This window comes from Lynx rufus, unplaced genomic scaffold (assembly GCF_022079265.1).
Source record: "Lynx rufus isolate CCGP_SWC_20201006 ecotype Redwood Valley unplaced genomic scaffold, mLynRuf1.p SCAF_5, whole genome shotgun sequence".
Classification (NCBI taxonomy): domain Eukaryota; kingdom Metazoa; phylum Chordata; class Mammalia; order Carnivora; family Felidae; genus Lynx; species Lynx rufus.
Window position 1 is genome coordinate 155050328 of NW_025814867.1, and position 23178 is coordinate 155073505.

Here is a 23178-nt window from a genome sequence, read left to right on the forward strand (position 1 = left end):
GTCAACGAAATTTGGGGATTTGTGGATTAGATGGTAGTATTGTATCGATATTAATTTCCTAGTTTTGATTGGTACAATGTGGTTATATAGAAAGTCCTTATTTGGGGGGAATACATATTGAAGTATTTAGGGGTCATGGGACACACTGTCTGCAATGTATTCAGACAGATGGGTGGATGGAGAGGTATATGGACAGATGGATGGATGGACGGATGGAGGGAGGGAGGGATGGGCAGGTGGGTGGCCAGGCAGATGGATGGATGGATGGACGGACGGATGGACGGATGGATGGATGGATGGACGGACAGAGGGAGGGAGGGATAGGCAGGTGGGTGGCCAGGCAGATGGATGGATGGATGGATGGATGGATGGATGGAAGGATGGAGGGAGGGAGGGAGGGATGGGCAGGTAGGTGGCCAGGCAGATGGACAGATGGATGGACGGATGGATGGATGGATGGACAGAGGGAGGGAGGGATAGGCAGGTGGGTGGCCAGGCAGATGGATGGATGGATGGATGGATGGATAAAATGGGCAGGTGAATGCATGGATATGTGAGCAGATGGATGAGAAAGAAAAGAGAATGATCAAGCTAATGAGGTAAATGTAAATGAATGGGGACCCTAGGTAACAGGTACACCAGAGTGCTCCGTATTATAACTTTCCTGTAACTTGAAACTATGTCAAAATGTAAGTTTAACATATAAAGATAAGAATTGTAAACACTTAAAAACACATAAAAACATTGGCGTGAGGAACTTCTTCTACCAAGGTGAGATCATCTCTCTGCTGGTTCACACGTGTACAAGGGCCGAGCTAAGGAGGCAGGAAGCCTGGGGCCACCCTCCACTTCCTTTCTCCCCTCATGCCACAGGTTAACTCAGAGCACCCAGACTACCCTTCTAGAAGGGCATGTCCAACCATATGACTGCCTGAACTGAATTCTCTGGTTTTCCCAAATCAGATTGTTTGCACTCATTTATAAGAAAAAGTCGTCTCGCGGACTCCAAGAGTAGAAGAGGACTTCGTTTTATTGACATTGAACAGAACTGTCTTCCACACATTCTATACAACGGTAGCATATTGGAGTGAACGCAGGAGGCATATTAAAACATAGCCAGTTCTAAGCGGTACGGATATTTCCTGTCATAGAAAAGAAGTATCCTGCCCACAGATTCACATTAACATACACGGTACGTTAACGTCAATCTCGGTATTGTGCACCAGGCCACAGTACATGTCTGCACACAGGCTCACGCCCTGCGGCAAACCTAGTCCACAGTGTTCAGGGGGCACCACAGGGGACACCACAGGGGACACGGGAGACACGGAAGGAACACGGCTAGGATTGCATCTTTTACATCCAAGAGCGTGCCGTTGTCTCCTAGAGCCGCCTCGGGGGTGACATCCTAAGGCGAAGGCTCCCGCACGACGCGGGCGTTTGTCCGGCAGGTCAGAAAACTCCTAAGACCCCAGGACACTAGCACTCCGCACGGATAACCACCGCACCAAACATCAGAGCGGGAAAGAAACCCCCGGCTGAGGGGGGCTCGTCTAGCTAAATAACACTGACGTCCCGAACCGAAACGATGAAGCATGAACGTTGTCTTGCCACAGTTCGCGCCAGAGTTCCAAACGCCTCTCGGGCAACAAGGAACGACGGCAAGTAGCACCGTCGGGGTGCGCGTGCGGCCCCCCGCGACCGCTGAGCGGAGGGCAAACTTGGACATGAAAGAGCCGGTCGGATTTGCTGTTCGTTCGCTTTTCAAAACCAACCTTACGACGTTACGTTCACTCTTCACAAACCAGACAACCCGCCGACACGGACTTTTTTAAGAGGTTTAAAGCAACAGGCGATTCCGCGTTCGTCTATTAAAGGCAGCCTACGAAACAAGAATTCCACTAAAACTTCCGGAAACAGGGTCTTCTGCCTGCCGCTGGGTACGCAGATAAAAAGACACGGCGCCTCCCGCTCCCGCCTCCCCAGAAGCTGCGCTCCGAGCGGTCCCAGGTGGCTCGGCTGAGGCCGGGGTGAACTGCGCCCCACCCACGGCTTTGCCACCGACGGACCCACAGTAGGAGCAAGACACGCCACGAAATGATTCCGACCCGTCTTCCCTCCCCCCCCCAGCGCGGAAGGCGGGGCTGCCGAGCGGCGGACGGGTCGACAGCCAAGTGCATTCTCGCCAGCTGCCTCCGGAGGGAAACGCGGCCGAGCGGATGCCCCGGACGAATCAAGAGTCGGCGGTCACCGGCCTCTCGCCGGCCGCCCGGTCAACGCCCCGCCGGGCCGCAGACGAGGCGCGCGGCGCCGGCCGGCCCGGCGTCATTCTGTCCCCGCGGCGGAACGCGACGGGCCAGGGACCCCGCACGGGGTCCCCAGGCTAGGTCTTGCTCCGCCGGAGCAGCGCGGGGTCGGGGACGGGGCCGCCCTGGAACTTGAGGCTCTGCAGGTTGACGTGGGCCCCGTGTCGAAGCAGCGTCTCCACCGTCTTGGCGTGCCGGCCCCGGGCGGCCAGGTGCAGCGCGCTGAGCCCCTGCGCGTCGGACAGGTCGAGCGCGTCGGCGCTGGCCAGCTCCTCCACCACCTCCGTGTGCCCGCCGGCGGCGGCCAGGTGCAGGGCCGTCTGGCCCCGGGGCCCCCGGGCCAGCACGTCGGCCTTCTCCTCCACCAGCAGCCTGACGGTCGCCAGGTGCCCGTTCCGCGACGCCAGGTGCAAGGCGGTGCAGCCCTCGGCGGTCACCGCCTCCCTGCTGGCGCCCCGGTGCAGCAGCAGCCGGGCGGTGCTCGTGTGCCCCGTCTCCGCGGCCACGTGCAGGGGCGTCTGCGAGAGCAGGTTGCGGACGTTGACGTCCGAGCGCAGGTCGATGAGCACGCGGGCCACGCGGTAGTGCCCCCGCTGGGCGGCCAGGTGCAGCGGCGTCCTCCCGTCCAGCGTCTGCGCGTCCACGCTCACGCCCGGCTGCTTGGCCAGCAGCTTGACGACGGGCAGGTGGCCCTGCCAGGCGGCGTAGTGCAGCGGCCCCCAGGCGTCCTTGCCCCGCAGCCCCACGTCGCCGCCCCGGCGGAGCAGGATCCGCACGATGCTCTCCTGGCCGTGCTGGCAGGCCACGTGCATGGGGGTGCGGCCCTCGCAGTCCGCCTCGTTCGCGGAGGCGCTCTTCTCCAGCAGCAGCCGCGTGCTGAACTCGTCCCCGTTCTGGGCCGCAAAGTGCAGGGCCGTCCAGCGGTCCTCGTCCGCGGCGTTGACGCTGATCTTGCGGGCCAGCAGGAGCTCCACGACGCCCCGCACCCTCTTCTCCACGGCCACGTGGAGGGGGGTGGAGCCCTTCCGGTCGGTCAGGTTGGGGTTGGCGTTATTGAGCAGCAGCCACTTGACGCACTCCTCCTGCCCGGCCTCCACGGCCACGTGCAGCAGGCTGGAGCCGCCGTCCACGACCAGGTCGACGTCCTGGGGCTGGAGGATCTTCATCAGCCTGCTGGTGTCCCCGTTCACGATGGCATCCACGAGCTTCTTCTTCTGGACGTCTGCCGTGCCGAGATCTGGGGGAGAGAGATACGAGGTTCGGGCCGCGGGCCGCTCCCAAGGCCTGGCGGGCGCCCTAACGCGGCCCGCGCCTCCCCAGCGGCCTCCGGGTCGCCGCGTGCCCGAAACCACTCAGGGGTCACCCCCGCCGTGTTATTAGATTTCCGGTGCAGGGGGAAGACCTCGGGCAGGCCGAGGGGCTCCCGCCAACTCGCAAAGTGAAAGTCATCCTAGCTGTCCCGTAGGGTCGTCATCGGATAAGGGCGCAGAACTCGGCCCGTCTGCGCTCAGAAAATGGCGGTCGGCGATGGCTAACGTTGCTTCGTTAAGAAAATAAAAATGGGGTGCCTGGGTGGCTCGGTCGTTTGAGCGTCCCCCTTCGGCTCAGGTCACGATCTCACAGTTCGTGCGTTCGAGCCCCGCGTCGGGCTCTGTGCTGACAGCCGGGAGCCTGGAGCCTGCTTCGGATTCCGTCTCCCCCCGCCCATCCCTCCCCTGTTCGCGCACTGTCTTTCTCTCTCTCAAAAGTAAAATAAACGTTAAAAAAAAAGGAAACAGAATGAAAGGCACAGACCAGGGAGGCGTCTCAGTCCACTTGAGAGCTGACAGTTCCCACAGCAGGGACACCTTTCCAGGGCCACCGGCTGCTCCCCACCCCCAGCCTCCTCATGCAGCCTCGCCTCTATTTAACGTAAAACTCCCACCACGGTGTCTGGCCTCCGATTTGTGTGAAAGAAGGCCCGGCCCTCCCTCACATGAAACGTTCTCAAGGGGACTTGCACGGGAGGGTGGGGGTATAGGGTGGAATTCGAGAAGACACAAGCCACCCAGACGACATCTGTGTCTTTATGGGAACTGACCGCGTGCGAGCACGAAGATGCCATTTGAGAGTATCAGACCCAGAGAGAGTCGTATAGCGTACTTCTCTCCCGGAGACGGGGTATTTCCTCCCTGTGCGACCCCATCACCCACCGCTTACCTCCAGTCAAGCCGCCTGGCTGGGCCTTGACCACCCCTGTGTCTTCATAAGGTGTCTTCTCAACCCCAAATGCCCTCTTTTGCCCCAAATATTCCACTCTGAAAATCCCAGGAGGCTCAGTGCATCCAGGAAAAGCACTTCCTTCCAGAAGGGGTTCCCTGATCTGCCAGGAAAAACAAACTGCCCCTCCTGCTGGGGTCCGTGTTCTTTCCACGACCCTGGGGCACTTGGCCCCCCTATACCGTTGTCACCCTGAGCATGAAAACCCGTGTTTTTCTCACGGGGCTGCAGCACTCAGAGGGCAGGACAGGACCACATCTTAGCCTCCCCGGGGGCAGCAAGGGAGCTACAGTGTAGGGCCAGCCCCAGGACCCGGGGACCGGCATTTAGGGCAGGGGCACAGAAAAGGCCCCTTCCAAGAGGAAAACCCATCGAAATCAACATAAACAGATAAGGTCACCTAACTGAGAAGAACCCCACGCCAACAGGGAGAATACAGACGGGACCAAGGTGTCATAACGTCCAGGGACAACTCAGCCATCACAATGCACGGCTGAAACAAGCAGAGAGCTCACAGACAAGAAAGTAAAGGGGTATCAGAGAAAGGGGGTACAGGGCTGGCCTCTACACGAGAGAGATCTGCAGGGCGTGGGGTTAGAATCATCTGGACTCCCTCGATACAGGTCAGGGTTCTCAGTCTGCAAACCCGATGCCAGCCCCTACACCTGGTGTCGGCACAGGTGAGAGCTGGCGGCCTGGCCCGTCCCCCTTCCGCTTAAGTGATGCCCCCGGAGCCGCTCGGCCGGCCGCTCGGCCAGCACCCACCTCCAGATATGCGCTCGGTGAGCCAGCTATGCCGCTGACTCCCCAGGCCGGCTAGCTACGGGAGGCAGAAAATAAAGAACTGGGTCCGGAAGCTGGATGCCTGCTTCTCTGAGCTGCTCGCGGGCTCCTACGGGCCCTTAGCCAGGCTCACGATTTCCCAGGACACGGCGTCCTCGCTTACCGCCCGTGGAAGGCTCCCGCTCGAAAGACAAGGACAGCGACCCTCTGGAGGAGAAGGCAGAGTCGACGGAAGACACCCCCGAGAGCCTCTTGCTGCTGCTGGCCGACTGCAGCCTGGATTCGGAGCAGCTGCGACTGAGCTCCTCCGGGCCCGCGAGGGTCTGCGAGGTGCCCGAGTCCAGCTGGGACAGGAGCTCGGAGAGGCTGTAGTTGCTGTCGAAGGTCGGGGCGGAGGCCCGCTTGAGAGGCGAGCACACGGGCTTCTGCGAACCAGGCAGAGGGAGGTGGGTGAGACGCAGCCAGGACAGAGGCGGGGACGGCGGAGGCGAGGGGACGCTCGGTCCCCAGACAGCCACACAGGGCGCTCAGGCCGTCCCGCCACACGCAGACGCAGGGGAGCCCGGGGACACCGTGCCGGGCCCGCCAGGCAGAGAGGCACAGCTCTGGGGAGAGGCGGGGAGAGACGGCTCCATGAGAACAGGAAGCCCGGCGGCGTGACCCCAGCCCGTCCCCGCAGTGGCGCACGCGCAGGGCCACCTGGACGACGGGTGGACCGTGACCACGCTGGGACAATGTGACGCCTGAATGCCGGCCGCGCCCACCTGGCAGGTCAGCACCAGCAAGCAGCGGAGGGAGGAGACGGGACCGGGGCTGGGGGTCCCTGCACGCCTGCGCCCCTCCCTCCGAGCTGCCTGGGGGGCCGCGTGGGGGCAGGCGCAGGGACGGGCCCAGCCACAGCGTCACCGGCGCGCCCCAATCCAACACGTACCAACAGGGCCTTTGCAAGGGTCTCCCTGACGGGCTTCCAGAAAGGTAGGTCTCTGGAGCGCGATTAAACCCGAGGGTGACTCACGACTCTTCTGGACTCACGCCCGCTTGTCCCCGGTCCCCCCTCTCCTTGGGAACTGCCATCCGCTCGGACTTGGTGGCTCCGTGCCCCGAGTCGCACCCGCGAACCGGGTGCCTTGCTCTCCCTTATCGGTGGGCAGGCCGCCTCCCCCAGACACCTTTGCTCCCCACCCTCGCGCACACGCCCCTTGACGCTCAGACCGTGGGCACACCTCAAGGGTGGACTCATCTCCCGGCCTCCCGCCACACGGCACGTTAGGAAGTTCGTCAGGCCTCCCTTTGCGAGTCCGCTACGGACACTGAGTTACCCGTAGCCTCGGGGTCTCTCATCACACCTCACGTGACCTACGTGGGTGCCCCCGGCGGTAACCGTTTATGAGTGGCGGTGACAAAGCGGCCAGGTTTCCAAGTCAGGGGCGCGAGACAGCCAGACCACAGGAGCCCAGAACCCCCTGCCCCGCAACAGGGCCCACACGGCCCTTCTGTTCCCCTGGTTCAAAGAGCATCCGACCAGCAGCTCCTCGAGGTCACATGCGGGCCCACACTGTTCACTCTTAACCGCAGACAGGAGGTGGGGACAGAATGCGGCTGGGCGGGAAAGGAACCTGGGGCCACCAGAGCCGGCCACGCGACCTGCCACCGGCTCCTGAACACAGGGCCCTGTGGCTGCTCGCACAGGACAGGGCTCTGCCCGCCGGGTGAGCCGAGGGGCCGGTCCAGGCAGCAGGGGAATGTGCAGAAAGGGAGGACTCGAGGGTGAAAACACGAGACCCCCCCCCCAAATGACACCTCCGGGAAGGTCCCCATTACCGGGCTCTTGGGCTCTAGGGGCTGCTTCGCGCCCAGATCTTGAGCTGTCTCCTTCACATCACCATCGGGTTTCTCACACAGGTCCTCGGTTTCAGACGTAATTTCTTTTGGGGAGAAAACAGAAAAGGGCACGTCACTTGGACAATGACTTCCACATTCGCGGCTTACACGTGCGACTCGGGCGGGGACAGAAGGGGCCGCACCCCAGGGGACCGGTCGGTGCTGCAGCTGCCCAGGCCGCCGGCTGGGCTGAGCTCCCGGGTTATCCCCATGGAACCTCCGTAGGGGCCACGCGGGGGGCCTACCGTCTGCGACCTGGCAGGGTCGTGCCAGGTGCCAAGGAGGAGTCACGGTGTCCCGGTTTCCCAAAGAAGCCCTCCCCACGGGGAGCCCCGTCTGCAAGAGCCACCAGACCGTGTCCCCACACTGGCCAGGGTGGCCGGCACCCGGCAGGGGACACTCTATCGCTTCCCCCCACGTGCTTTCAACGTTACAGTCACTTCTCATTTTATTGAAGTCACTTTGCTAACCCAAGGACGCACCCGTTCAAGGCGGGGGCGGGGGAAAGACCCCAAAAGAAATGCAGAGAAAGCCACAGTGAGCGGTCTCCTCCGTCCCCTGCAGATGTACCCCTGGTCTGAACCCGTAGCACCGAGCACGGCTCCACCGGGCTGCAGCTGGGGCGGCCGGCCGGCAGTGACCGCCCCACCCCGACCCCGCGTGCTGGGAGACCACAGGCAAGTGGCCAACCCGTCCAGGCAGGGCCCGCCCCGGTGCACCTGTCTGCACGGCCTCCCCCACCCGGGCCTGCTCGTCGACCCCAGCTCCCGTGCCACGGCAGAGCGGTCGCGCCGCGAGCCCCGGGGGCCCCCCGGACTCACCCTGGAAGGTGGGCCGTTCTCGCGGCTCCCCGTGCCAGCACCTCTGCATGAGGCGCACGAGGTTCCCACAGGCCCGCGGCCGGGCTCTGCACACGGGCGGCAGCTCGGGGCGGTGGCCCTTCACCACCTTCACCATGATGCGCAGGATGTTCTTCTCATCTGCAAAGGGAAGGCACCGGGTCAGGGCGGCTCCGCGGGGCTGGGGGCCGTGCTCCGCGCCTTCAGGAGGAAAAGGAGCGTGGGGCCGGTGGCAGCCCTTCCTTCGCAAAGCCCACGGCTCCCTCTGGTCCTGATCCTTACGGAGCACGTCTATTCTCCCGTTTCCAGGCCGCAGAGACTCTCTGCGAGGCACCCAACAGAGCCTGTGCGTTGTATCACAGGGCACATCTTTCTGGGCATCAAACTCCAAGGCGACCGGGGTTCAGAGGAGAAAGTATCTGACGAGACATGATCCAAAGCGGCCCGTGCGCGCACCAAAGGGAGGCAACGCTTACAAATCACGAAGTCACGTGGGCCAGCCTCCAAGCGAACCCGTATCGCCCTGTGATGACGCAAGAGCCTTCCGAAATTCTGCTTTCTACACCGAAACGTAGGCCCCAGGTGCCCCATGCAGTGAGCCAGCCACAGCGATGGTGCCCCGGGACGCCTGCCCCCTCAGAGCACGCTCAGACCTGGGCTGTATAAACAGGGGGCCTTTCCTCCTGCAATTCATAACGTGGGGCTCCCCCTGCCCTCCGCTCCGACCTTTATAAGCACAACAAACTCGTTCCTATCACCCTCATCTTGGTCACAGACCAAGGGGCCCAAGGTGACCTTCAGCGGGCCAGACTCTTCTCTCTGCTCAGCCTAAAACCACAACGTCCATCAAGCTGGACTCGGAGTTCCTTGTTCCCAGCAGCCCAGCCCCACCCCCGCCCCGCCCCAGACCCCACAGTTCCCAGCACGCCCTCGGCCGGGGAGCCCTGCAGGGGCACCACACGCATGTCAGCAGGCGTGGAAAATTGGCCCCAAGTCACCGGCGCCTGCCAGGCTTCTGGTGCGATGCTGTGTCCCGCCTGCCCGTTAAATCTTGTGCAACAGCTATTGTGGGTATCTACGCGCTATTTCCGGCACAGTGGCTTCCAGATCCGAATGACGGGAAAGCAACACCCGCAGCGTCGTCTGCTGCCAAACAGATGGGAGGAGATCAAGAAACGCCTTTTGCTTCTCTGCCTTGAACTCCCCACGTCCCAGGCAGTGAAACGCGCGGGCCCCGGCTCCCGACGTTTGTATCCCGTACCCGCCTTGGGTGTCGTGTCTGTGGGACGGTCTGGGGTCAGAGCGGACACTGCCACAGCAGCACGGACCAAGCCTCCATGGAGGAGGAGGAGTCAGGGAGACAGATGGACAGACAACAGACACCAACCCGCACCGGCTCCCAGACCCGGGGCCCCCGCGTTGAGTCTGCTCTGCATTTTTGGATATTTTTGGTCCAACCACAAAACAGCGTGAATAACCCACGCGCCCGCGGAGGAAAACGACAAGGCTGAAGAAGTGCTCGATTTTTCTAACAAGTCAAGGCAGCAGCACCGGGAGGACAGACCCCAGAACAGCGGCTGCCTGAAGGGAAAGAAATGCCACAGCCCTCGAGTGGAAGGGAGGTGACCTGGGTGTACACGTTTGTGCAAAATCCACTCAACTGTTCTGGAGACGGGTTGCACAGCGGTGTGACGGTGCTTCCTGCCACTGAAACGCACACTTAAAACTGGGTAAGATGGTAAATTTTGTATGTATTTTACCATATGTATATAAATTCAAAAACAGAATCAGCTGGAAATAAGCGCAGCTGGCAAATCCACAGAGAAAGCAAGCAGGTGGTTCTTGGGGGGCAGGGGGGGATGGGCTGGATGGGCACGGGGTTTCCCTTTGCGGGGATGAGAACGTTCTGGTGCTATAGGCACAACAGCAGCTAAGGTACTCGATGCCACTGCATTATACACTTTAAACGGATGAAAGGATGGATTTTATGTCACGTGCATTACATCACACACACACACACACACACACACACACACACACACACACAAATGAGCTGGCACCTAAATAAAGAAATCCCCTTCAGATTGCAGCCTTTGCTGAAATGTGAATGACGCCGCAAGACTGCTTGTCTGCATGCAGAGAGGCCGCGGGGCTCCAGGAGGACACGCTGGGCAGCACAGAGCAGTGTCCCCGCTGCCCCACAGGATGGCCCCACCAGCTCCGTGGCCCAGAGCAACCCCCGCACCACCCCCTGTGGGAACGCGGACCGCAGGCACAGCTCAAACAGGACCACGGAGAGCGCCCTCCCGTGTCCCCGGACAGACAGAGGGATGCACTTTCCCCAAAGACAAGCCCACTCACCTGCGAACGGTTTCTTCTGTGTGAGCACACCCCAGATCACAATGGCAAAGCTGCAAGGAAAATCGGCCGGGTTAGTATCTGTGAGCAGGACCCTCAAACAAAGTCAAAAGCTCTCCCAACAGCAACTAGCTTGAGGAAGACCACTCCAGAGTCTTCAAAGGAAACAGAGAGAGAGAGAGAGAGAGAGAGAGAGAGAGAGAGAGAGAGAGACAGGGAGAGGAGGAGGGGGAAAGGAGAGGGGGAGGGGGAGGACACTAAGATATTTTCCATGGATGCTTTACACAGGCGCCCATACTGTGGAGCGCATCACGATGGCGGCTCGGATGTGACACCAAAGACACAACCACACCAGCTGGGCTTCCAGCTCAGCACGGCGGGACAGGGCGGGTGGGGACAGGGGGTGGCAGGGGGGAGGGAGGGGAGGAAAAGGACCACCGCTCTGTTGCTGGAACATCAGCTCGTGGGGAGAAGGGCCTGAGTCTGCCTAAGTCACCCCCATCTCGTGGCAGGTGCAGGGCACCAAGACGCCGACTCCGGCCCCGGGGGGGGGGGCGGGGGGTGCGAGCGGCCTGCTCACTTGAGACTTCGCAGAAGGCTGTGGAGACAGTAGACAGAGAACACAGGGGGCGGTCCGGCTCACCGTCCTGGGCCCTTTTTTGGCTGTTGGAAAGTATATTTTCCCTCTCTATCTACCTATGTCATATATATAGCTACTCTGAATATACCCCAAAAAGCACGACCTAACAAATTTTTTTTTTTTAATTTTTAAAAAGTTTTAAACCTGCAGCTGCCACCCTGCACGGAGCTGAGAGCGGCTACTGACAGAGATGCGGGAATTCTCCTTTGAAAACGAACGCAAGTCTGCAAGTCCAAGGGCTGAAGCTCTCAACTCCAAAGTAAACACAGAACCTCATTCTCCCCAAACTCTACAAGCCGTGACTAGCCCCCGACGTGCCATTTGCCAGCGGACGGACGGCTCAGAGCCCAGCTAGGCAGGCGCACAATGGTCACCGTGAAACCAGTCTGCCAGGACTCCGGATGCCGGTCATGTCAAAAAGGCACAGCTGAGGGCTCTGGGGCTTAGGGTCACAGTCACCACGCGTGAGACAAGAGCCACAGTGAGGGGCTTAGGCACACGCTCCCTCCTCTCTTCTCCTCCAACTGGTCTGAGTAAGACCTTCGCAATTTGGAAAAGGAAGGCGCCAACGACTTGGGGATTATTCTCAAGCACATAAACCCCACCGACGCTGGTTTGCGAACAGCCCCCGATGTGTCTGCATTCCTCTGTCAAAGGTAAGTGACGTGAGAAGCATAAGCCACTGGGCCAGAGGGAACTGGGTTCCAGGAGTGCAAATCCGCACACGTACAGACACACAGATCACTTCGAGCAGCAGGCTCCCCCAGCAGATGAGCTATAAAACCCCACGTTTCATAAAAACACCAGAGCATTTACAGTGTGGGGGCTGGCCACAGAACTGTCTCTAACTGGCACCAGCCGTGACATTCTCCACCCTCAGCTCAGCACGCGCAGGGGACAAGGGTCTCTTGTACACCTGGGGTACGTGGACCGACAAACTACACACCCCAAGCCCTTTCACGTGGACTCAACCTCACGTCTGATGGCCTCTGGGAATCGAGGTGCAGAGCCCCCGCTTGGGCCCCCACGCACACCCGTCCCACCCTGTCCCACACCCGTCCCACAGCCGTTGCACACCTGCCCCCACCTGTTGTACGCCTGTCACACACCTGTACACGTCGTGCTTGGTGTCGAAGAGCCGGCTCTTCTCCCGGATGCGCTCTGGGGGGAGGTAGGCGATGGTGCCGAACAGGCCATCCATGCTGAGGTCATGGGAGTGGGACAGCCCGTTGCACTTGGCCAGCCCAAAGTCGGAAATCTGTAACACAGCAGTCAGACGAGGCTCAGTGGGCTTCGCTGGGGCCTCGCCGAGGGAGGCAAGAGGCTCTATCCCCATCTCTGTGGGGACGTGTGGCACGGTCCCCCGATGTGGCCGTGCAGGCACAGTGGGGAATCCACACCCAAGAGCCACGTCCTGTGCTCCTCCGGGGAGGACAGGAAGGCACGGCCGGCTTGGGAGGAACAAGCCCCAGCTGTTAGGGGCTTGACGGACAGGGACCAGATTCCGCTCTAAGGAAGGGATTCGCTGGGAGATTGAACTCAGGCACGTTTTACCATCTTCGACAGCATCACGTCTGCCCCTGGGGACGGCCCAAGTCGGCCTAGAGGGGAAAGCGACTCTCAGAGTTGTCAGGTTTTCAGGTAACACACGAAAAGCAAGGCCTGGCCCTAAGGCCATCGGCTGTGCAAGGGCCCTGCTGGGGAAGCGGGCAGGATGCAGTCTGTTCCTTAAAGGGAAATGTGCCTTTCTTCAGAAGCCCTTTAAAATTTGTTTTTGTTGTTGTTAACGTTTATTTACTTTTGAGAGAGAGACAGAGCAGTAGCAGGGGAGGGGCAGAGAGAGAGGGAGGCACAGAATCTGAAGCAGGCCCCAGGATCTGAGCTGTCAGCACAGAGCCTGATGTGGGGCTCGAACCCACGAACCGTGAGATCATGACCTGAGCCGAAGTCGGCCGCTTAACCGACTGAGCCATCCAGGCGCCCCAAAAAGGATGTTTTAATGTTTATTTATTTTTGAAAGAGAGCTAGACAGTGTGCGAGCGGGTGAGGGGCAGAGAGAGAGGGAGACACAGACTCTGAGCTGTCAGCACAGAGCCCGATGCGGGGCTCGAACCCACGAGCTGTGAGGTCATGACCTGGGCCGAATGCTTCCCCAGGCATCCCCAGATGCCCTTTGAAGCAAACAAAATGCACACCACACAGCCTCGAGGGGGCATTCTGCCCTCTGCCTGGACCTGGAACAATCTGTGATCAACAGGGTCTCACTGGCTCCTTCACCAAATGCAAGGCCCCCAAATAAAAGGTGTGACACGGGGCGCCTGGGTGGCCCAGTCGCTGGAGCGTCCGACTCCGGCTCAGGTCAGGATCTCACAATTCCTGGGTTCGAGCCCCGCGTCGGGCTCTGCGCTGACGGCTCGGGGCCTGGAGTCTCCTTCCGATTCTGGGTCTCCCTCTCTCTGTGCCCCTCCCCTGCTCACCCTCTTTCTTAACTTCAAAAATAAATAAACATTGAACATTTTTTAGAAATATTTTTCAGGGGCGCCTGGGTGGCTCAGTCACTTGAGCGTCCGACTTCGGCTCAGGTCGTGACCTTGTGGTCCATGAGTTCGAGCCCCGCGTCGGGCTCTGCGCTGACCGCTCGGAGCCTGGAGCCTGCTTCCGATTCTGTGTCTCCCTCTCTCTCCGCCCCTCCCCCGCTCATGCTCTGTCTCTGTCAAAAATAAGCAAACATTAAAAAAAGATTAAGGGGCGCCTGGGTGGCGCAGTCCGTTAAGCGTCCGACTTCAGCCAGGTCACGATCTCGCGGTCCGGGAGTTCGCGCCCCGCGTCAGGCTCTGGGCTGATGGCTCGGAGCCTGGAGCCTGTTTCCGATTCTGTGTCTCCCTCTCTCTCCGCCCCTCCCCGTTCATGCTCTGTCTCTCTCTGTCCCAAAAATAAATAAACGCTAAAAAAAGATTTAAAAAAAAGTAAAAGGTGTGATACACCTGTGGGGAGCCCACCCACCCGAGGGCACACCTGGACCACCGCTGTGCAGGCCCCACACCTCCACCCCCTTTTCTCCTTAGGGCAAAGGTGTCTGGAAAGCTCACGGGACCCCACAGGGAGGGCGACAACACCACTGCACACTCCCTGTGGGGCGCCAGCCTCCCCCAGCTCCTGTGTAAGTCAGAGCCTTGGAAGCTGGCGGGAGCGAGGTGTGCGTGGGATTAGGTCACACTGACTGGCATAAAGGGACTCGGGATCCACGAGGAAAACTGCCCCTTTGTCTCCCCCTTCGAGGCTTAGGAGTGAATCTGAAGCCTTCTGATGACCTCCAGAGCCCCTCTTCAAACGCACCCATGGAGTGATAGGAAACGGGGCTCGGTCAGGCTTCACTGCTGGGCTCACCGTGCCCTTGGGGTGAGGCCACAGCCCGGTGTCATCACCGAGCACAGGGAGAATTTACGAGCGGTGACCGGTCCTTCAAGGGATCTCTGGCCCCGCCGGCAGGTAGCTGGTGGAGAAAAGCCTGCAGGACTGGGCCCAGCCCTCTGTTCCCATGACAAGGACGGCGTGGGGCCATGCGAGCAGGGCCAGCCGGGGCATTTCTGGGCACCTGGCTGCTGGCTGTCATTGTCTGGCCTTCAAGAACCCACCCCCCCCCCCCCCCCCGGCCATCACCTCGCCTGCAGACCCACAAAGCAGCTCAGGGCCAACACAGGGCCACACGTGGCAATCTCGAACAAGTTGGTGAGAGCAAATGTTTCAGTTCAAACTCTCAGCTGCTTCGACCTTTTAATCTCAGAAACGGAGCCCGACTAGGGTGCAAGGGCCTCACCCCGTGCCCCCTACCCCGCTCACAGATTTCTGTTTGTTTCTGCTGTTTGCAGGGAGAGCCAGCCACTTCAAAATATCCGTGGTTCAAGAAAATAAGCATAAATTCGACATAAAAACAATGGCATCAAAATGCACATCAGAAATCATAAGTCTCTGATGGCCGCTGACCCTCCCCCCGCTCCGGGTTCTCCCCCTGCCCTCTCCCACCCTCAGGGCCCTGGCAATCCCAGGGTACGCAGAGTATACAGCAAACGCCCTACAAGTTGCTCATACATCTTCACATTCGGCATCGGTCTCAGGGCCGCTCGGAGCTCAGTGCTCACAGGCACCCACAGGTGCCCCGGGGACACGGGCCCTTCTCCTTCCAGGCCCAGCTGGACGAGACCATAGAAGGGCACGATCAGGGCTGTGCTGGCTAGAGAGACAGGCCGTTCAGACCACAGGAGAACAGGACCCTCAGGGTCCCTCTGGATGTGGTCTGGGCAAACTGGACCAGAGGTAGCCTGAGATTTTAAACTGAGCTATTTCAGCAGGCACCCAGCTGGCTCAGTCAGTGGAACATACAATTCTTGATCTCAGGGTTGTGAGTTCAAGCCCCACATTGGGTATGGAGACTATTAAAAATATATATACATGGGGCACCTGGGTGGCTCAGTCGGTTGAGCATCATGGTCATGACCTTGCGGTCTGTGGGTTCAAGCCCCGTGTTGGGCTCTGTGCTGATGGCTCAGAGCCTGGAGCCTGCTTCAGATTCTATGTCTCCCTCTCTCTCTGCCCCTCCCCCGCTCATGCTCTGTCTCTCTCTCTCTCTCTCTCTCTCTGTCAAAAATAAATAAACATTTAAAAAAATTTTTTTAAATACATCAACAATAAACTAAGCTATTTCATCTTCAACGTGAAATGGGTTCACTCCATTGGCATTTAGTTACTATTAACCTCAGTATTAATTTAACATTAAGTCTCTTTAACACACTTGGCAAAGTAGGCAGTTGCTGTGAAACCTTCAGCTCTAATCATCCTTTCCGTGTCTGGAGGGGCACAAGGGGAGTGGCCAAGCTCACAACTTATGATCTCATCTCAAGATTCCAGATTAAAGTTTTATGGCTTCAAATAATCGCAGACTGAAAAGTGTGCAGAAAGCCGGCGGCCAATCACTGCAGAGCTCCTGGCCGACTGGAAAGCTCCAACAGCACCCTCCACGCTGCATTTCTGGGAATGAAGAAACGTGCTACGTAAATATGTCATCTGTTTGTCTGGGACTGAGTGTGGTCACAGAAACGCAGCTCCACCTGGGCCTTGCAGGGAGCTGCGGAAGGGGCCGGTCTGTGCAGAGGCCCAGAGCCCGGCCCGGAAGTGACAACATCAGCCTTCAGCGTCAGTGAGGCGGGTCCTAGGGTTTCCATCAGCTCCCTCCTGGGTCGCCCCAGGCTCCTTAGGACCCACTCAGCTCTTCAAGGAATCTTCACCATTTCCTAAAACCTCCACAAGCAGCAGGGCTCCCGAGTCAGGTGTTCACAAGGAGAGGGAGAGAAGAGCGTTCAAGTGGAGGGAGCTCAGAGCCAAAGCAGAAGTGACCGACCAGGAAGGCAGGCCCCCAGCGTGTCACAGAGAGGACGGCACTCCTTTCCCCACTGAGCCAGTATCGAGCGTCTACTGTGGACCCGGCACCGGAGACGCTCCCTGGACGGAAGCCACCATCCACGGTGTGCAAAAAATGACTCTACGGCCGCGGAACACCAACCCCGACGGCCCCAACCCCCACCGAGCACGTCCACAGGCCAGGCACTGAGCCATCAGCACTCCGTCCTCCTTGACCGCTCACGGCAACACAGAGGTGTGACCCCCACCCACCAGGTGACAGAGCTGGGGGCGGGGGACGTGCCCGCAAGGAGGGCACTTAGAAGTGCCACTTGCTCCCCTAAGGGACACTCACATGCCCCAAGCATCCCACATGACCTGCTGAAGAGCGGAGGGGAGAGCGGAAAGCAAGCAGTGGAGATAAAAGCGAGCCAGGCCAAGCACCAGCCCGACCCTGCAGGCGTCTCAGAGACACAGCCGCGCACACACCTGTCTGCGTGCCCCGCGCGCACCCAACAGCGGCCTCTCTAAGACAAGCACCTTCCGGCAGCCTCCGTCACGACAGCATTTCAGAACCCCTACCCTGATCTAACTCGGCCTCCTGCTTCCCCTCCCCCTACAAAACCTAGAATTTTCCATGACTCTTCTGCCTCTGCCCCCCTCCCTGACTCCTGATAGCAGTAAAGGCTGATGCTCTCTGAAGACCCAGTCTCTCCCAGTAACAACCCCCACTCCCAGCCGGAGTTCTGGAAGGAGCTCCTCCTCCAGCCCACAAGCTGCCTGTGGGACACCTACTGCCAAGACACCTATTCCGCCCTCGTGTGATGCCCACGGGCCGCAGGCTGTGTACCTCCCATATGCAGCAGCGGGCTGGGAGGGACAGGAGGACTCCAGAGACCGCTGAACCTGACCGTGGCCTCAGCTGGATGACCAGAGCCCGGGAGACCCTGGTTATGGGCCTCAGCCTGGCAGGTGGCCAGGCCACCGTCCAGAGTACCTCCTGCCAGCGAGGTCCCTGGCACACGACAGAGGTCTGTCGTTGCTTCCTCTTTCCTGTGTATATTCGAGCCCGAGATCAAAAGCTTCATTCTTGGGGCGCCTGGGTGGCTCGGCAGTCGGGTAAGCATCCGTCCCTCGGTCTCAGCTCAGGTCATGGTCTCACGGTTCGTGGGTTCGAGCCCCACGTCAGGCTCTGTGCTGGCAGGTGCGGGGAGCCTGCTCGGGATTCTCTCTCCCTCCGTCTCTGCCCCTCCCCCACTTGCACTCTCTCTCAAAATAAATAAACTTTAAAAAGAAAAGAAAAGAAAAAAAAAGGCTTCATCCTTCGCTTGGTGCCCACAGGAGCACCCTCCTTGATAAACCCTGGAATGTCAGCGGGGGCAGAGGCTCCACACCGGAAGCCAGTGCGCCAGCCGGAAAGAAACTTGGCTCTGGCAAGGACAGAACCCCCGTGGAACCCATTCGAACCAGGAGAGCTCATCCATCTGGCGGCGACAATCTCATTTTGGAGCGACTCCTAATCAAGGGACAGTCTGCAGTCACTGTCCAACGTGGACACGAGTCTCCCCATGGGCCTCAGGCTGGCCAGGTGCGCCTGTGCCCCCTGGTCCCACTTCTCCTTCCAGGCAGAGCCACGGGCATGGCTGGACTGAACTCAGGTCCCTCCTACCCCTCGGACCAGCAAGGGAGGGGCTCCTGCAAGCTCCCTGTGACCAGCCAGGAGAGTGTACAGGGGAGTCCCTTCCCGGTCCCCGCAGGGCCCAGGAAAGGGTTCAGGCCACCGCTCGCGGGTCCTTCTCACTCGCTCACAAGCCGGCCACAGGGAAGGGAGGCGGCAAGTGCATTCTGCGGGCCAGCACGCGACCCCGGGCCTCCTGAGCCACGCAGGGAAGGCCCGTGACCTGCGTCCCCCCTGGTGGCAACGACAGAGCCCAGGACAGAGGAGAGGCAAAGAAATACAAACCGGACAGCGTTACTAACTGCAGGCCCAGGTGGCTGGTACCTGGTATTTCGTTCCACCGTCCCTCGTACTTCTCTGTGTTTTATAAACTTACCCAAAAAGAGTAATAATGATAGCAGACCTCAGGGGCCTCACACGACGAGAAGAGAACGAGCCCCTCCGGAGCCTCGTTCCAGGGAGCGCCCCACGCCCCCCCCACCGCCATCCCTGAGACCACAGATGGGGGGTGCAGCGGTCTCCCCCCGGTCGGATCCCTAACCGGCCTTCACGAGACGTCCAGTGAGACCGGAAGCCACAAACCCACAAGCTCTTTTCTTCCAGAGTGCTCAGAATTTAGGCCCATGCTCCAGGATCCGCGGGGGTGGGGGGTAACCGTGTGCATAAGGGTCCATTTCCCAGCTACACGCTTCGTGGAGACTGGGGGTGCTGAGTCCTTATGTCCTCCCCCGGCCCCACTCAGAGCCTTCCCCCCCCTCCGGCCGCCTGGGCCCCGCACACGGAGCCAGGCGGGTCCTACCTTGACGTGGTAGTGGGCGTCCAGCAAGATGTTTGCGGGCTTGAGGTCCAGGTGGAGGAGAGGCGGGGACATGCAGTGCAGGAAGTTCATGCCCACGGCCGTCTCGTGGACGATACGGAAGCGCAGGTCCCACGGCAACGGCTCGGAGGCCAGCAGCTTCTCCAGCGAGCCGGTCTCCATGTACTCCATGACCAGGCCGGCGGGCTCCCGGCATATGCCGTACACGGGCAGGATGTAGCGGAACTTAGCCATCTCCATCTTCTTGGCTTCTTCCAGAAGCTCCACGCGCTCCCTGGAAAAGTCGGCAGACGTGAGACGTGGGAGGCGCTCGCCCAGGCCCCGACACACGGCGCCAGGTCCGCGGGCCGAGCGGGTGACCCGGGCGCACGGGGCTCCCCGCGATGCCGCAGAACCACACTCGGGACGTCCCGGGGCCATCGGCCCGACGGCCACTCAAACGCTTCTGTGCATCGTGGGTCACCATACACGAGGAGGACGGACATCCCGATTAGCATCTGGGAACGCGCAGTCAGCACCACGGGGCCACCGAGCCAGGGGGGCCGATGCTGCCACCCCTCCTCCTGGGCTGAGGGGACACACCATTGATGCCATGTGACTGAAGCCGCAACAAAGTATCCGTCCAAAGAACCCAACTCATCTAGTTCAACACGCAGCCGGCCCGTGGGCCCTCCTTCGGGCCCCACACTGGTGCTTGTGGGGCATCAGCTGGTGAAGCCAGGTCTGCAGGCTGCGGCCCGAGAGCCCCCTTTATTCCAACCACGTTTTCAGTCGTGGTAAAGACACATAAGTCATATTTTCACCATTCCCAAGGGTACAGTTCACAGGCGTCACGTGCACACACGCCCGACACCCAAGCCTCGTCCGTCGTCCCAGCAGGCACCCTGTAGCTTTCCGCAGGAACCCCTTCCTCCTGGCCCCGCCCACCCCTCGTCCACTTCCTGTCTCCGTGAACCACTCCACGCACCTGACCTAAGCGGAATCACACAGGATGTGTCCTTCTGCGCCTGGCTTCCTTCGCTCGGCACCTCAGCGTAATGTGATCGTGGTTCAGCCGCGTTGTGGCAGGTGTCAAGACCTCACCCCTTTTCACGGCTGTATGACGCTCCATTGCATGAACACGTTTTACGTATCCAGTCGCCCGCTGATGGGCGCTTGGGCTGCCGTGAATAACGCTGTGTGTCTGTGTGCACAGGTGCACAAACACCCGCTCGCTTTCAGCATTCTGGGCTACACACACACCCAGGAACAGGGTGACTCGGGCCATGTGATAATCCGATGTCTAACCTTTTCAGAAACCACCAACCACCGCGCACAGCCTGCCCCCGGTTCTGTAAAGAACTTCCTGGAAGACTGTCTCACCCGTTCACGCCACGTGGGCTGTGGCCACTTTCCCGCTCAAGGCAGAGACCAGCAGTCTGCAGACCTCGACACGTTTACTCCCTGGCCCTCCATGGAAAGTGCACCAGCCCCGGGCCTAAGGTCACTTCCGGGTGCAGCCCACGGACTCAGATTAGAATCCCCGTATCCTGCTCTGTGTTAGCCTCATGGGGCAAAAGTCCCAGAGCGCATTCAGGAAAAGGGGCTGAATCGCATAAGGACAGGGCTCGGCCATGCGCCATCTAGGTCGGCAGCTGTTAGAACTCGACACGGCAGAAAGCAACCCGAAAACTGGCTGAGCTGGGCTCCGTTCCCACGTGGACACCAGGTGCCCCGACGGGATCTCAGCCCCTCTGACTCCCCATCCGGCCCCCCGCATTTGGGAGTCTCATGTGAGCATATGGCAAGAAGCTGTACAGTGGGTGTCTCAGGGGGAGAACCCCGGAGGGTAGACCAGTGATTCTCATGGAGGGACAGCTTTGCCCGCCGGGGACACCGAGCGCCGTCTGGGACATTTTGGGTATCACAACTCGGGGCTACGGCTGGCATCCAGTGGGTGGAGGCCAGAGATGCTGCTTAACAACCCACAATGCATAAGACAGCTCCCAAGACCAAGAATTACCCAGCTCCTATGCAAACAGTGCCAAGCCTAAGAACCCGGCATGTAGACAAAGCCAAGTGCATCTCGGCCAAATTTAAACTAAACCACTACACTCTGGAATTGCCCACTATGTACTCTCAGCATTTATTTTAATTTTCATCTGTTTCTGTGGTCAACTAATATTCAACAAGGGAGCCACGAACACCCAATAAGGAAAGGCTGGTCTTCCCGACAAATGGCGCCTGGAAAACTGGAGAAACACACGCAGGATGATGAAATTGGGACCCTAGTTCCCAACACACACAAAAATTAACTCAAAATGGATCAAAGTCTTAAAAAAATAAGACCTGATACCATAAAACTAGAAGAAAGCATTGGAAAAAGCTCATTAATACCCATCTTGGCAATGACCTTTTGGACACGACGCCTAAAGCACAAACAGCAGAAGCAAAAATCAGCAAATGGAACTCCATCAAACCCAAAAGCTTCTGCACAGCAAGGGAAACAGGGAACAAAATGAAAAGGCAGCCTACAAAATGGGAGAAAAATTTTGCAAACCACACACTGGATAAGACGTTAACATCCAAAATAGATAACAAATACGACTTAATTAAAGAAGAAAAAATCGGATTTAAAAACGGGCAAAGAATTAAACACATTTGTCCAAAGAGGACGTCACAATGGCCAACAGGCACGTGAGAAGATCCTGAATATCACTAACCATCAGGGAAACGTGAACCAAAACCACAAAGACGCATCAGCTCACACCTGTCAGATGTGGGGGGGGGGGGGAGGGAAACCTGCACTCTTGGCAGGAACGTAAACTGACTCAACCGCTACGGACAACAGAACGAAAGATCCTCAAGAAAGTTAAAGCAGAACTACGATACAATGCAGTAATTCTGCTTCTGGGGATATACCCAAAGGCAGTGAGAACAAGACTTCTGCGAGATCTCTGCACACCCATGTTTATCGCGACAGCCAAGCTGTGGAAACAACCCCAATCAATGCCCATCAACGGACGAATGGATTAAAAGAAAAAAAAAACCAAAAAACAAGGTGTGGTACATATACATAACGGACTATTATTCAGCCATGAGAAAGGAGGATATCCACGGGGCACCTGGGTGGCTCAGTTGGTTGAGCGTCCAACTCTCGATTTCAGCGCAGGTCATGATCTCATGGTTCGGGAGATTGAGCCCTGCATCGGGCTCTGCACTGTCAGTGTGGCGTCTACTTGGGATTCTCTCTCCCTACCCCTTTCCCATGCACTCTCGCCCTCTCTCAAAATAAATAAAACATTTAAAAAAAAAAAAAAGGAGGATATCCTGCCATTTGCAACAACTAGATAGACCTTGAGCACATCATGCTAAGCAAGATACTCCAGAGAACATACTGATATCACCTATATGTGGAATCTAGAAAAGAGAAGAAATGGTGGTTACCAGGAGCAAGACGGTGGGCAGATAAGACTGATGGCGTTTAAAGGTATAAACTTGTAACAAGGGCTACATGGCCATAAACATACAGTTTATCCAACATACACAATAAGTATGTAATATGATAAATATGACTCCAGTGGCAACCATATTACAATACACACACACACGCGCACACACACACATCAAAGTATAACAGTATTCACCTTAAATTTACACAATGTTACGCATCAAATTTATCCAATAAAAAAATATTTAATCTGAAAAAACAAAAAAGTTCATCTGTTTTCCCTGCAGAACAGGTGCCAGGTGCCAGGCATGTATTGGAGAACACGTTTTCTAATAAACTCCTGAAGGAAAAGTCTAGAATCACATGCCAGACATGCCCTACTGCAGCCGGGAACCGAGCAGACGCAGCATCTGCGTACCACCAATGCAGGCTAGGGTGGCCTCAGGGACTCCCCCTGAAATGCCGTTCCGGCACAGGCAGCCCTGCCCGTAACCCACCAGAAGGGCTCTTCTGGAGCCTGGATGCACCCGCTCCTGACCTCCCCGCCCACACCTGCTCCCATTTGCTAGTCTGATGCAGAGTTCCAACACTGTACCCACCAAACAAATTCATTTCTTACTCCTTTGACCTCGTCTCTGAGACTACATGCTGCCAGGCTTCCCATACGTGTGTGAAAACATTTGCCAGGGAGGAAGGCCCGCCGGCAAGGAGGAGCCGGGATTACAGGTCATCGGAGGCTGCAGCAACCCAAGCTCTGCCTGCGTTGAGCACCTGTGCCTAAGGTGGTCGCCCC

General features: G+C 58.6%; 1 protein-coding gene across 1 annotated transcript; it reads right to left on the reverse strand.

The window, feature by feature from the left end:
• Window positions 1-1012: 1012 nt before the first annotated feature.
• RIPK4 (receptor interacting serine/threonine kinase 4) lies at window positions 1013-19375 on the reverse strand. The gene is made up of 7 exons (XM_047100492.1): window positions 18938-19375; window positions 12176-12324; window positions 10430-10479; window positions 8051-8209; window positions 7170-7273; window positions 5512-5773; window positions 1013-3543 (listed from the first exon to the last, which is right to left on the reverse strand). Exons 1-7 carry the CDS (start codon window positions 19373-19375, stop codon window positions 2384-2386), a joined length of 2322 nt encoding a protein of 773 aa, XP_046956448.1. The 3' UTR covers window positions 1013-2383.
• Window positions 19376-23178: the final 3803 nt, after the last annotated feature.

Excerpts from the sequence above, each read along its gene's own strand:
- RIPK4 (XM_047100492.1), bottom strand. The coding sequence starts at position 19,375 with ATGGCCCCGGGACGTCCCGAGTGTGGTTCTGCGGCATCGCGGGGAGCC. Across the intron at positions 10,480-12,175 it reads ACCAAGCACGACGTGTACAG|CTTTGCCATTGTGATCTGGG; the intron begins GTGTGTGACAGG and ends TTTTCCTTGCAG. Across the intron at positions 8,210-10,429 it reads ACAGAAGAAACCGTTCGCAG|ATGAGAAGAACATCCTGCGC; the intron begins GTGAGTGGGCTT and ends TTCCCTTTGCAG.